Source organism: Pipistrellus kuhlii, unplaced genomic scaffold, assembly GCF_014108245.1.
Source record: "Pipistrellus kuhlii isolate mPipKuh1 unplaced genomic scaffold, mPipKuh1.p scaffold_m20_p_17, whole genome shotgun sequence".
Classification (NCBI taxonomy): domain Eukaryota; kingdom Metazoa; phylum Chordata; class Mammalia; order Chiroptera; family Vespertilionidae; genus Pipistrellus; species Pipistrellus kuhlii.
Window position 1 is genome coordinate 16,664,104 of NW_023425482.1, and position 14,734 is coordinate 16,678,837.

General features: G+C 46.4%; 1 protein-coding gene across 1 annotated transcript in view; it reads right to left on the reverse strand.

Moving 5' to 3' along the window:
* Positions 1-14,734, reverse strand: part of HYDIN (HYDIN axonemal central pair apparatus protein) — a 316,871-nt gene that overhangs the window by 15,927 nt on the left and 286,210 nt on the right. Inside the window, 8 exon segments of the mRNA XM_045582700.1 lie at positions 65-342; positions 3,942-4,100; positions 4,633-4,831; positions 6,406-6,575; positions 8,561-8,782; positions 9,276-9,483; positions 10,069-10,216; positions 14,033-14,198. Of these exon segments, the coding sequence (XP_045438656.1) occupies positions 65-342; positions 3,942-4,100; positions 4,633-4,831; positions 6,406-6,575; positions 8,561-8,782; positions 9,276-9,483; positions 10,069-10,216; positions 14,033-14,198 (1,550 nt within the window).

Genomic DNA, 14,734 nt, shown 5'->3' on the forward strand with positions numbered 1-14,734 from the left:
GCCAGGCTTGTGAGACAAATGTGTAATCTGACGCAGGGCCCGAGCGCTCTGCTCCAGCTCCTACCTGGCACCCACGTCGCCCGTGTTCAGCAGGAGGATGCGACGCGTGGCCTTTGTCTGATACACGACTGGCCCGAAGGGAATGTGTTGCTGGTCCAGGGAGACCTCCAGAGCGTGGCAGCAGCCGCTGAGCAGGAAGAGGGGGCGCAGGAGCCCCATGCTCTCCATCAACACTTCCTCGGAGAAGAGGGGGATGCGCTTCTTCGGGGCAAAGATGACCTCCAGCTTGCGGACTTCTTTGGGCTTCAGCGTGATGTGGCCGAAGGGCATCAGGGTGATGACCTGGGCCAGAGGACAGTGGGCCTCAGCAGCTGAGGGCAGGGGGCTGCTGGGCCCTCCATTCCTACAGGTCTTGCTGCTGTCACAGCCCAGGGGGCAAATCTCAATGCTGCTCTCTCTTACCAGCTGTGTCATCTTTTTCTTTTTTTAATATATTTTATCGATTTTTTTTTTTTTTTTTACAGAGAGGAAGGGAGAGGGAGAGAGAGTTAGAAACATCAATGAGAGAGAAACATCGATCAGCTGTCTCCTGCACACCCCCTACTGGGGATGTGCCCGCAACCAATATACATGGCCTTGACTGGAATTGAACTTGGGACCCTTCAGTCCACAGGTCAATGTTCTATCTACTGAACCAAACTGGTTAGGGCCAGCTGTGCCATCTTTGACAACTTATTTTAACATCCTGTGATCCATTCAGCTAGATCATCTATATAAAATATATGGCACAGCCTGGCTGGTGTTGCTCAATGGTTGTGCGTTGACCTATGTACAGGAGGTCACGATTTGATTCCCTGTCAGGGCACCTGCCTGTGTTACGGGCTTGACCCCCAGGGTGGGGTGTGCAGGAAGCAAAGGATCAATGATTCCTTGTCATTATTGACGTTTCTGTCTCTCTCTCTCTCCCTTTCCTTTCCTCTCTGAAATCAATAAAGATATATTTAAAAAAAATAAAGTAAAATGTAGGGCACAGAATAGGCACTCAATAAATGTTAATTCTCATTCTAACCCCTTGCAAAGAACCACTACTCTCTGCTGGAGGAGACAGAAGAGGGAATAAAAACACTCAGCGCTCTGTGGTTTTTGAGGATCGCCCCCCCACCCCCCCGCCCGCAGCTCCCTGTGCTGGCTACAATGCAGATTCACGGGCCCTGCCCCAGACCGCTGATCCGTGTTCTTGGAGGAGCCTGGGGCCTGCATTTTCAAAAGTGCCCTGGGAGACTAAAGTTGGAGTCCTAAAGTTGGAGAACCACTGTCTGAATTTGTGTGGTCCCCTCTCCTCCGCCTGGTCCTGGTAAAGGCAAATCAAAATCAGCTCTAAGGAAGCCAAACCCCTTTTCCACCGTGAGCTCCCTTCGGTCTGGAGCCAGGCAGTCACCAGCAAGTGGGCCCAGGCAGCGGGGCGTGGGATAACGGGCAGAGAGGCCGCGATAGCACGGTGATCCTAGCGAGTTCTCCAAACATGAGGATGTCGGAAGCCAACCCCAGGCGGTGGGGTCAGCACAGGTCCCTGGCAGCTTGTGTCCGATCAGCTAAAGAAGCCGGTTGGCAGGCAAACCGTGAGGGCTCTGACCTACTGGGAACCAAGACTTGGACTTGGATTAATGAGGCATGCGACGCCTCATTAGTGGGAAGACAGACACCAACATGTTCAGTGATGATTGCTCTCTTTCTCTGGACGGCAAAGTGGGCAACGCGGGGTCCTGGGTGGAGGTACCCACCGTGTCTCTGGCTGTGGCTGGCCTCTCACGGCCAGTGCTTGTGTGTCCTGCATCCCCCAGGTGGTCCGCAGTGTGCCTGTCACACTGAATCGCATCTGAGTTTCCTAAAGCACTGACGCTTGCTGGCCGGTATACCTTTGCCTGCTGGAAACACCCTCCCCCGCCTGTCTGCCTGGGAGATCCCTCTCCATCCTGTAACACTCAGTGCAGCCGCCCTCTGAGCAGCCCCCATCTTTTCCAATTCCTCTGGGAAGTAATTAGGCTTAGATGAGGCCATGAGAGAGGGACCCTCCTGATGGGATAGATACACTGGATAGCCCTCTCTTCTTGCTCTCTGCTGTGTGTGCACACAGCCAGAAGGGGGCCGCCTATGAGCCGGGAGGAGAGCCCTCACCAGAAGCAGACCATACTGGCACTCTGACCTCACACTCCCAGCTCCCAGAACTATCCTATATAATAAAAGCCCAATAGGCTAAGTATCTGACCGTTCGGCCATTTGACCAGTCTCTCTCATGTGCCCTGACCACCATGGGGCAGATGCTCCGACCAGTAGGTTAGATTGTTGGTGGGCTCCAGCCAATTGGGATTAGGCGAGACAGGCCGGACATGCCCTGAAGCCCTCCTTCAGTCCCTCCCTGGACTCCATCATGCACCAGTGGGGTCCCTTGGCCTGGCCTGTGCCTTCTTGCAATCTGAGACCCCTCTGGGGGACGTCAGAGAGCCGGTTTTGGCCTGATTCCCGCAGGCCAGGCTGAGGGGCCCCACCAGTGCACGAATCCATGCACCGGGCCTCTAGTGAGAAAATAAATGTCTGCTGAGTAAGCCACCCAGTCTACTTGGTTAGGGCAGCCCAAGTTAAGACACATCTGTATATTTTTTGTAGCTAGCACATATTTACTGAGTAAATGTAAGGGATGGATACATTTACCCTTGGGATGAATGAAGCACACCTACTCCATTGTCAAGGGGCCATCCGCATACTGATGCCCGTAAGAGGGGAGCAGGCAGCTGGGACGGGCAGCTCCTCTCTCCAGGGAGCTTGGGACATGGATGCAGGAACAAGGGTGCCTCTCACACAGATGATGAGTGCAGAGGGGGACACCCTTTCAGGGGCAGGTGGTGATGGGCACTGAAACTTCCTCTTCTCCTTGAACCCACACGCCCTCTAGGAGTCCGCCCTGAGCAGAGAGCCATGGATGCACACAAAGCTTTGGCTGCAGGGACAGACATTGTTGCTTATAACATAAAGCATCAGGAACACCTGAGTTGAGCAGAAATAGACAACTGGTCTGTCTACCTAATAGAGGGAGCAGTGGACACATGGCAGTGGAGGACATGGACAATATTTACGATGTGTTACGAGATGGGTTCAAAATAACATGAACATTGTTGGACACAAAACTCTGGGGAGGGAGGCTATGTATGGGAGGGGGAGGGCAATGTTAAAACATGTACACAGATAATAATTTAATAAAAAATGAATACAAACATTGTAATTTTATTTTTGTAAAAAAATATGTAGGGCCTAACCGGTTTGGCTCAGTGGATAGAGCGTCAGCCTGAGGACTGAAAGGTCAAGGGCATGTACCTTGGTTGTGGGCACATCCCTGGTGGGGGGTGTGCAGGAGGCAGCTGATTGATGTTTCTCTCATTGATATTTCTAACTCTCTCTCCCTCTCCCTTCCTTTCTGTAAATAAATAAATAAATAAATAAATAAAAAATCAATAAAATATATTTTTAAAAAATGTGTAGGAAAAACCTGGGAAAGATAGACATCAAAATGTTAAGTGATTATTTCTAGGTCTGAGATTATGGGCAAAATGTTTTCTTTTATGATTTTCTATATTTTCCAAATGGTCTGCAATGAAGATCTGTGTTTATTCATTAGAATTTACTGCCTCCCTTCTGTTTCACTCTGTTGCCCTGTAGAGGGATGTTGCCTCTTTAAGCCTCGGTTTCCTTGGATGTGAACTGAGCAGAGTGAAAGCACGGACCCCGGGCTGTTCCTGTGAAGATGGTCGGGGACGGCGCACGGAGAGCTGTGAGCGTGTCCGGGCACAGTGAGGGCGCAGGAGATCTGTGACCTGTTAGTGACGTCGGCCTGGCCGTCCGCGCAGCAGGGAAGCATGGAGAGGCCACTGGGAGCGCCGAGCACCCACCTTAGGCTCCCGGAGCTCTGGAACTGAGAACAGGACGGAATGGCTAAAGGTGACCGGGGCTTGGCTGTTGTTCATGATCGAAACCGTTTTTTTCACCACCTGCCCCGGCAGGACAGCTCCTAACTTCAAGATCCTGTTGGCCGGATCCAGGACTACAATCTGTGGGACGAGAAAGAGAGCAGGGAGGGAGGGGCTGTCAGTTAATGAGAAAAATGTCTATCGGGGGCGGGGAGTCAAGGGTGGTCCCTCGCTTTCAGGGTCCCCCATTCTTCACATTGGATGAGCCTTCCCTCGCTCAAGAACATTTATGTGCATAAATGTGCCCACTAAACAACAATGACATAATTACAACTGTGCTAAGAGACGTGATGGGAAAGCTCAGGGTACTGGAGAGCCCATGGCAGGGCATGAGATAGATGGGAGTCTGGGGACTGCCCCCACCCTAGGCATGTTTTTTTTTTTTTTTTTTTTTTTTTTTTTTTTTTTTTTTTAAGTCAAGTTTGGAATTGAGTAAGAGAGCCATGACTCACTTGAGTCTGATCGGCTAATTCACCCCTCGGTGGGACTGCTGACGTGTGGCAGAGCAGTTTAGGGGCAGGAGATGGGGCGAGGGGAGGGAAGGGAGAGGCTCAGGTGGGCCAAGGGGGCTGGGAAGGGCAGGGAAGCTGCCAGTCTGAGGACCTCCTCTTACCTTCATTTCGGTGCCTTTCCCTTTGATTTCAACTACTTGTTGGGAGAGCCCATTGATTTCAAAGGGGATGAGCTCTCGGTAACTGATACTTTCTCGAGGATAGAAGGTGATTGGGATCTCCATGGACTTTCCTGGCTTTATCACGTCCACACGGAAGTTCACCTCAAGGTAGGTGGTATTGGTGTACAAACAATCGATGCTGGAGAGAAGCAGGAGGAAGGTGGGTAAGTTCTGAGAAGGCTGACCCAGGGGGACTGATTGGGTCCCCGCCTCCACGCCCGAGCTTGGTCCTGATGGATTTCCTGCCCTGCTGTCCTGCAGTCATAGCATTTAAGGGCTGAAAAGGACCCAGCAATGATCCAGTTCACATTCTCTTGGGCAAAGTCAAGCTACTTACCTCAAATAACACCATGAGATCCTGGCAAAATCAGGCCTCAAGCTCAAAGTCCCATGATCCTCTGCCAGTGCTCATTTTTAAATTTTTTTTTAATAATGTTTTTATTGATTTCAGAGAGAGGAAAAGAGAGGGAGAGAGGGATAGAAACAATAATGTTGAGAGAGAATCATTGATCCATCACCTCTTGTACACCCTACACTGAGAACTGGGCCCCCAACTAGGGCATGTGCCCTGACTGGGAATTGAACTGTGACCTCCTGGTTCATAGGCTGATGCATAATCACTGAGCCATGCCCTTTGGGCAGGGGAGGTACTATCATTATCACCTACTTTGGGCAAGGAGACAGAGGCACAGAGAGTTTAAAAAATTTGCCCAAGGTCACACATAGCTAGGGAGGAACCCAGACTTGTGTTACCCAATATGATAGCCACTCGGCACATGCAACTAGTATTTAAATCCTATATAATAGAAGGCTAGTATGCAAATTGACCGAATGGCAGAACGACCTGTCACTATGATTTGCACTGACCACCAGGGGGCAGACACTCAATGCAGGAGCTGCCCCCTGGTGGTCAATGCACTCCCACAGGGGAAGCACCACTCAGCCAGAAGCTGGGTTCATGGCTGGTGAGCACAGTGGAGGTGGTGGGAGCCTCTCCTGCCTCTTTGGCAGTCAGACATCCCTCGAGAGCTCTCAGACTGCGAGAGGGTACAGGCTGGGTTGAGGGACCGCCCCTCCCCCTATTACCCCCTCACAAGTGCACAAATTTTATGCACCAGGCCTCTAGTTTAAAATAAAACAAAACACTCAGTTCCTCAGTTTCACTTATCATGGCAGGCTGCCATACTAGATAGTGCAGAAATATAACATTTTTTTCATTGTCAAGGAAAACTCTATTGCATAGCACTAATCTAGCAGGTCTCTCAGCCAATTTCTGGAGATTCTGTTTTGTTAGGTCTGTAATAGGGTCCAGAAACCCGGACTGGGACATTCTATACTGGATGGTGTGGAGAGGCTGAATTTGAGTCAGAAGGCTTAGGCTCAGTATAGATCCACTGTTTTCTGTGAGGTCACTGGCCTGAGAAATTCACTTTTTAACTCTCCAAATTTTCGTTTCCACATCTGTTACACGAGGAAAATCAGCGGAGGCCCTCAGTCCTCTCATCGGATCATCCTGCATTGCCTCCTCACTTCAGGAAGAGGATTTTCCATGGAGGAGCCCGAGGCTCTCCAAGCATCAGTGTCAGTGGCGGGGAAAGGAGACCTGGGGATTCACGCCCACCTGTGTCTGACTCATCCCCACAACCCCTCTCCTTCTGTTGTGGCTGCACACCACCTGCAGACTCATCTGGGGGCTCCTGGAAGTCCGCTCACCTCATACCCGTTTCCTCCTTGTTGGTGATAACCAGGGTCTGTTTGTACGCGGGCATCCCGGCTTGGTAGATGAAGCAGGTCCCAAAGTTGTGGCTGGTGAATGAGAAATGGACAGCAGGGCTCACAGCATTGCCTGAGATGCTGCACATGAATGTCGGACCGTGGCTTATCTGTGGAGAGGAAACGGCAGGGGGAGTGTGATTAGAAGTGAGAGGGAAGGACTTTTAAGCCCTCCTCGAGTGAAGGAGGGAGGCAGGCAAGTGTTTAAAAAACAAACAAAACAAAACATAGGTCCCACGGTTCTATCTGCAGATTCTAACTCAGAGGTTAGAAGTTTATTTTTTATAAAGTATTTTTTATTGACTTCAGAGAGGAAGGAAGAGGGAGAGAGGGAAGAAAACATCAATGATGAGAGAGAATCATTGATTGACTGCCTCCTTCATGTCCCCTACTGGGGATGGAGCCCACAAATTAGGCATGTGCCCTGACCAGGAATTGAACCGTGACCTCCTGGTTCACAGGTTGACACTTAACCACTGAGCTACTCTGGCTGGGCAGAAGTTTGTGCATTTGAGAAAAGCAAGATGGGTTACTCTGCAATCAGTCTCTACATTGGTTCTTGCTTTGCTCCTGAAGCAATGATTCATCTTGAAGGCAGAGGGGTGTGGCAAAAACTACTACTCCCCAATATCTGATTCCCAGCACTCCTACCGTTGTCAATGTGCCCAGGTGAAAATACTTGATTTCCCATTTTTAAAATGTTAAAAAGTTAAACCTATTGCAGTAACATGAGTTAATAACATTATATAAATTTCAGGTGTACAACTTTATGACATCTGTGTGCTCCGTTGTGTGTTTCCCACCTGAAGTTTAGTCTCCTTCCATCACATTGTATTGACTCCCTTTACCTATTTGTTGTCCCCTACCTTCTTCCCCTCTCGTAACCACCATTATTTGTCTGTATGTATCACTCTATTTTTTGTTTGTTTGAATGTTTGTGTTTTATGTTCATTTGTTGCTTTTTGTTTTATAGCCCACATATGAGTGAAATCATATGGTACCTAAATGTCCTTCAGTGGATGACGGGATAAAGAAGATGTGGTACATATACACAATGGAATACTACTCAACCATAAAAAGATGAAATATCGCCACCTGCAACAACATGAATGGATCTTGAGCACATTACGCTGAGTGTAATAAGTCAGGTGTAAAAGGACAAGAACAGTATGATTTCCCATTCTTCCTTGCAGCTAAGAGTGGCCATCAGACATAGTTTGGTCATGTCCTATTTTAAATAAAGAGTCAAAGTCTTGTTGGAGAAGTATTTTGGCTCCAGGCTCTTCCCCTTATTTCCACTCTGAAATGTAGACATAGGGCTGCAGGAGGGATGGTCAGCTTGTGACCATGAGATGACAGGAATGAGGTCAAAGGCCAATATGCTCAGGGTGAGAGGTAATTTAGTGAGTTCTGAAAAAGCTGATTTTGATAGTTTTTGCCAGTGTTCTCATTGCTCCAGAAGAGCAGCTTTTCAGAGATCCTTCTCTGCCATCCCCACTGACATCACAACTCATTGGTTTTTCATTTGATAACTTACCTTGGAAAATGTTGTACATGTTTGTTCTCTCTCTCTCTCTCTCTCTCTCTCTCTCTCTCTCTCTCTCTCTCCCTCTCATCAATCTCCCTTGTTTATTTTATTTTATTTTGTAAAAATATGCTTTTTATTGATTTTGAGAGACAGAGGGAGAGAGGGGAATAGAGAGAGAGAAACATGGATGAGAGGAACATCATTGATCGGTTGTCTCTTGCATGGCCCCTACTGGGGATCAAGCCTACAACCAAGGCATGTGTCCTGATCAGGAATCAGACTGGTGACCTCTTGGTTCCTTGGTTCCCTTATTTATTTTAATGGCTGCATGATATACCAATGCAACCATTAAAATAAATAAGGCAGTGCTTAACTGCTTTTTAGTTGACACTCACCAGGCACCTGGGTGGAGGCCATGAATAGAGTGTATGGGACTATCTCCAACACAGCCACTCCCCAGGAGCTGCTGGCAGGATAGAGAAGACCAGAAACATGCAGGACAATTATTCTTCCAAGACAGGATACTGTGAGTGCTTTCAGTGTTGGGCAGTGTTTAATCAGTCTCACCTTGATTCTGAGTTCCAGGCCCTTCAAGACACATTTCTTAAATGGTTGGAAATTCAGGCTGGCAGATGCACTCTGCCCTATATCCACGTTGCCCTCTGTGGGTGAGAACTCTAAGTACTGCATCAGGGCCTTGGGGCCAGAGAGCTCTGCCTGGTAGCTGAAGTTGAACTTCCCAGTGTTGATAAAGGTGAACTCACACTGGACACATTCATTCAGCTCCACCTGAGAGACAGAGCACATGTTGAGTGAATGCAAACCATTGTTCACCCCTCTGGGATCAGGATATGCAACATGTTGGGGGAAAATATCCCTTGGAAAATAGAAATGGACAATGATGTTAGTGAGTTGAACATCATTAGGCTAATGTGGCCAGGATATCCCAGCAAGAGCTATCAAGTGTTGGGGGCCCCTCATATCTGAAGAGTAAGAGGGCAATTTAGTTCTTAGACCTCCCTTGGTAGTCAAACAACCTGCCTATGTGCTTAACACAAGCATTATTCCCCTTGCCTACCGTCTCTCCATCCCTTGAAAAATAAGAAAACATTCACATCAAAATCATATACATTCTGGAGATGGAGCAGCTCCTGGTACCTTTCTGTTCTCCTGGTCTCCCTGGCATTTGAAACGGAGAGATTCAGCTAATAATAGTCACTGGTACTGCCTTTCCCAGCCAGCGTGGAAACCAAGAGGGAGTAAGGCCCTCTCCCACCTTTACCTCATAGAAGTTGACAATGGTAGTCTGATTGGGAGTCAAGAAAGTGACTAAGCCAGTCCTGTCTTTGCACTTGACATCCGCATTCATGGTGTAGCCCTCAGCCTTGACATTTAAGGTCATAGGCTGGGCTTTCCTTTTCACATTGCAGATCAAATTAAAGTTCACATCTCCTTCTTGCTTTGGTGTGAAGAAGACATCAATTTGTACCCTGATTGGGGAAGATGACAGCAGGTTAGTTGAGTAGGCCACCTGCTACAACCTGCTAAAGAACAGGAGGCCAATAGGTGAGCAGATACACTGTGAGGAAAAGGTATTATAACTCCAAATTATGATGAATTTAAAAAAAAACAACACACATTTTTATTGATTTCAGAGAGGAAGGGAGGAGGAAAGAGAGAGATAGAAACATCAGTGATGTGAGAGAATCATTGATCAGCTTATCCCCTGCATGCCCCACCACCTGGGCATGTGCCCTGACCAGGATTGGAATCGTGACCTCTTGGTTCATAGATCAATGCTCAATGAATTTTGAAGATTTTCCAGGCAAGGCAGGACATTGCTTTATGGATTCACAAATATAGTAGATAGCAAGGAAAAGAATATATATGAGAAAATACTGAAAACAAGGGTTTAAAATCCTCAACACTACACAATTCATCAGGAAAACGAGTAATATGGAATACGTAGTACGGAGATGGAATTGTTAATATCTAAGGGGTTCTCTTGGTTGCCAGGCCTGGGACTCGGGCCATTTTTGGGGGGTTGAAGTCTTGGGGCCTTCCTATTTCTTTACCTGGACATCGGCGGGAGCCAGCCTTCCATGGGACATACGACCAGGTTTTCAGTGAAACCTTCAGAATACCGGGAGCTGTCCAGGAAGGCAAAATTGAACCCTTGCTCCTCCCTGTTGATGATGTGCACGGTCTCCCGGGCTTCTCGGCCTGAGGAGGAAACATCAGTTCTCAGGAGCAGCCTGGACATTGGTGGGGAGCAGCCACCTGCCTGCTCCTGCAGTGTCTCAGCAGATACTGCTCGACTGGCAAGAGGAAGTCTCCTTCCAAGAGATTCTCCAACTTCTTTCCTTTCCTCTTCCCAGCTCCTCAGCCTGTGACTACCTCTTTCTTCCTTTCGCTCTACAAGTGACCTTCCTCCCCTGGAAGGACTCCAGCTCTTACTCTAGAGAACTTGACCCGCCTGCTCCTGCTAGATGGTGCCTCTCGCCAGTCCCAGGGATCCTGGCGACACTGTTTTCCCTTCTTGTTCCTTCAGACCCAATGCCTTCCTTCTTTTGCTAATGGAGCTTCCCCTTCCCTGATAGGCCCCTTAACTCTGCCCATGTCTTTGTAAAGCAGGGAGGCCCCCTGCACTGAACACTTTAGATAAGATCTCCTGCATGTCATGAGTCTTGACAGGGCTCTAACTAATGCATTGCTGTTACTATTTTGCTTTTTCTTTCTTTCTTTGACTATTGTAGAGAATTTATTTTTCCACATAAACTTTCCAATCATTTTATCCACTTCTCTCCCCTGCCACCCCACCCCGGTAATCCTTTGGGATTAAGGTTACCAGATGAAGCAACGTTTTGTTTTTTTTGTTTTTTTGTTTTTTGTTTTTTTAGTATATGTCTCAAATGTTGCATGGGACATACTTATGCTGACATACGGATTCAAAAATCATTCACTGTTACCTGAAATTCAAATGCAACTCTGTGTTTGTATTTTACCTGGCAACCCTCGCTGAGATTCTAATAGAAACTTGATTAAATTTGCATTTATTTTTTTGGGAGAACTGACAACTATTCAGATCTTGGTTGGGGGCATTTTAATAAGATTTCTATAGTTTTCTTCATACAGGTCCTGTGCTTTCCTTGTTATGTTGATCCTTAGATGTTATATAGGTTTGGTCAACACTAAATAGAGTTTTTTTGTTTGAATCTAAGTGCTTACTACCAAAAGAAAGAGATACTATTGATTTTTGTATACTTGTCCTGCATCTAGCCACTTACTAAAAATTATCTTGTTTTAGTATTTGTGTTGCTTTTCTCTAGAACCTCTTGACATTTTCTATGTCTGAAGTAATCAGCCATAGCAATATGATATAGTGTTGTCTCATTTTCCCTCAATGTTTATGCCAATTGTTTAATTTTCTTATTTTACTGTATTTGCTAAAGTCACTAAAACATGTTCAACAAGCCCTAGCCAGTTTGGCTCAGTGGATAGAGCATCGGCCTGTGGACTGAAGGGTTCCAGGTTTGATTCTGGCCAAGGGTACATGCCCAGGTTGCAGGCTCAATCCCCAGTAGGACATGTACAGGAGGCAGCCGATCTATGAGTCTTCCTCAGCATTAATGTATCTCTCACTCCCTCTCCCTTCCTCTCTGAAATCATAAATATATATTTTAAAAAATGTTCAACGATAATGAGCAGTCTTGCCTAATTTCTGATTTTAACTGACGTGCTTTTAGTGGTTTGTTACTTGACTAATAATCCAGTGCACAGATTCATGCACATTGAAAGGAAATTAATTAGAAGAAATATTTTAATATTGATATTCTTGTCTTGCTAATGAAAAGAAAATAGGATTCCACTGAGTCTCCTATCTACCTACTCCAGGAATTCTGTGAGGATCAAATGAGATGAGGCACAGGAAACGCTTCACAGACATTTGCTTAAAGTCTAAAATGTTTGCATCTGGCTATAAAGCAAGTCGGTCCCTGGGCTGAAGAAACTCTAAGGGTGCTAGTTGCTAGGGAGAGGAAGCCGGGCTTTGCTACATGACGTCATTACCCAGCGCCCACAATGACTGTTTCAGAGTTGGGCTGGGTTGTGTGCCACATTTTGTGGGTCTTGGCAGTGTTGGCTGTGATTTGGTAGGATGTTGCTCCAAGGTGGTGGCAGGGCCTGTGTCCCACTTGGGAGAAGTTGAGTGTTGGTTTGTTGGTGCCAGGTCTGTGGTGCCATTTATTTTTAAATGGCCAGTGCGTGTCACAGCAGCTCCTGTGTTGAGTGTCTGCCCCCTGGTGGTCAGTGCGCGTCATAGCTATCAGTTGGAGGACATAGCCTTTTATATACATAGATAACATTTGCCTCTTGATTTTAGTTAACCTTCTTTATTCAAGTATTTTCCTCCATTCCTCTTTTTCTATTAGAGTTTTTGTTGAGAATGTCTGCTGAATTTTAGCAATGACTTTTCAGTATGTATTAATATAATCACATGGTTGTCCTTTAAATGGTTAATGTAATGATTATATTGAAATGCACCAGCCTTGAATTCCTAGATTAATTTCTGTTTGTCTTGCCGTTATTATTCTTATGATACATTGCTCATTTATTTTCGAAAACCTCACTAATCACCACAATTTTCTCCTGTCAACTTATATGTATCAGTATGAAAGATGCATGCAAATAGTACATATCAAATTATTAGCATTGGTTTTCTTTGATGGAAAGGGAAGGATGAGGTAGGATGGGTGGGGAGAGATTATTAAGCTTTTCCTTTTACTACACTACATTGATTAGCTTTTATAATAAAAAATCAAATTACTAAAAAATCCTCTGGCTTTAGTTGTATTTTACACACACACACACACACACACACACACACACACACAACACCTCCATGTGATAGACTCATAGAGTTATAAGGGACCTAGTTATCACTTCTTTTATTTGCTCAAAAATCACCTTCCCATTGCCAAGTACCCTGTTTCCCCGAAAATAAGACAGTGTCTTATATTAATTTTTGCTCCCAAAGATGCACTAGGTCTTATTTTCAGGGGATGTCTTATTTTTCCATGAAGAAGAATATGGTACACATTTATTGTTAAGTGAAAATAAAGGAAATTTATTACCTGTATAAGGTACAGTAGTATGGTAGTTGTCAACACAAACCAGACAAACTGAATCCTACAGTATCAAGAATTTACTCATTTATTCAATGACAATCATGTCATCATCTTCTGGAACATCATCATAATAATCCAATTCCTGAATTTCCTGGTGAATTTCTTGTGAATCCATTTCTTTCAGAATCAGTGGACCAAATCTCTCATGTTTAGCCTATGGGGGGGCCTTATTTTCAGGGGAATGCCTTATATTTTACTCAGAAGGAAACCTGTAAGTAGATCTTATTTTTGGAGGATGTCTTATTTTCGGGGAAACATGGTAGCATTCTTCATTCTCTCTAGTCTGCTTTATTCTCTTTTATCAGCATCTGACATGCTATATATCTTGCTTTCTTATTTTTGGTAGTTTGCATCCTGTCCTTAGAATATAATCATCATGAGGGTAGGAACTGTGGCTGTATCCCCAGATGAGTGCCTAGGTCATACAAGGGGCTCGATAATATTTGTTGGACCAAATACATGCATGAAAGGATGGCAGAGAAATCTGATCACTGTGACACACACCAAGAAGCAAACAAATACAGCCCATAATCTGGGGCTGACATGAGACTCTGGAAATGAAGACAGTCAGTCCTGGCCCTAAAGGAATCTTCCAAGGAGGATCTGCAGCCAGGCTCCCAAATTTCGGTTGGTTGCGAGTGCATGGGTTTAGAATATCCTTGGTGGAAACTGGATTGAGAGGGAAATCTTTTGTGGCTTTGTGAACAGCAGGAAAGGCCCTCAGTCATGCTTCTGGAAGGCGCCAGGGAAAGTCCCTACCCCTGGCTGCTCCTGGAGCACACGCCTGGGTTGGTCCCACTTCCCGCCTCTATTTCACGCCAACTCGGAATGTGAACCACCAGGGCAGCCTTACCGATGAGGAGACAGCAGAAGTTGATGTGGGACTTGTCCAGATTGACCAGAGGGTCAGAGGCTTTGCCCACCAGCAGGAAAGGGACTGTGATGTTGTGTTCAGGGACTGAGAAGGTCCAGAATGCTTCTGTGATTCTCAGATGCAAAGGCATGAACTGGAAGATAATCTGAGAAGACAGTTTGGAACACAGTGGTAAGAGGTACTACTGTTTACTTACCCCACGTGCCCTTAGAGGCTTGTGGGCACTGGGATTCTGATGGCTGGCCATACCAGGTCACCACTACCTTTCTACCCTCTCTGAAGGGCACGCAAGTCTGGCTGTACTGTCTGCTTGCCCTGCTTGCCCATAGGTCTTTCTAAGCGGGTCTACGCCATCCACGGCTTCTGCTGGCTAGGCTGCCATATTGGATGACATGCACAAATAGAGAGATTAGGATGGAATTTGGAATTTTGACTTTTCCCGAGAAGTCTGGGAAAGTTGGCAATCCTGGGCCCACTTGTCTGTGTGGTGGTGATATGCTGGAGAAGCACTGTGGCCAGCCAGCTCTGCTCACACTCCCTGCCAAGATCCCCTTGGCTTACACCATTTATTCGTATGACCTTCCTGGAGGCATCTGAATCCATAATTTCTGTTTCTCGGATTTGTTTCTGCCTCTAAGATTCCCTGTAGGACTTACAGAACATGGGACCCGCAGTGAGCCC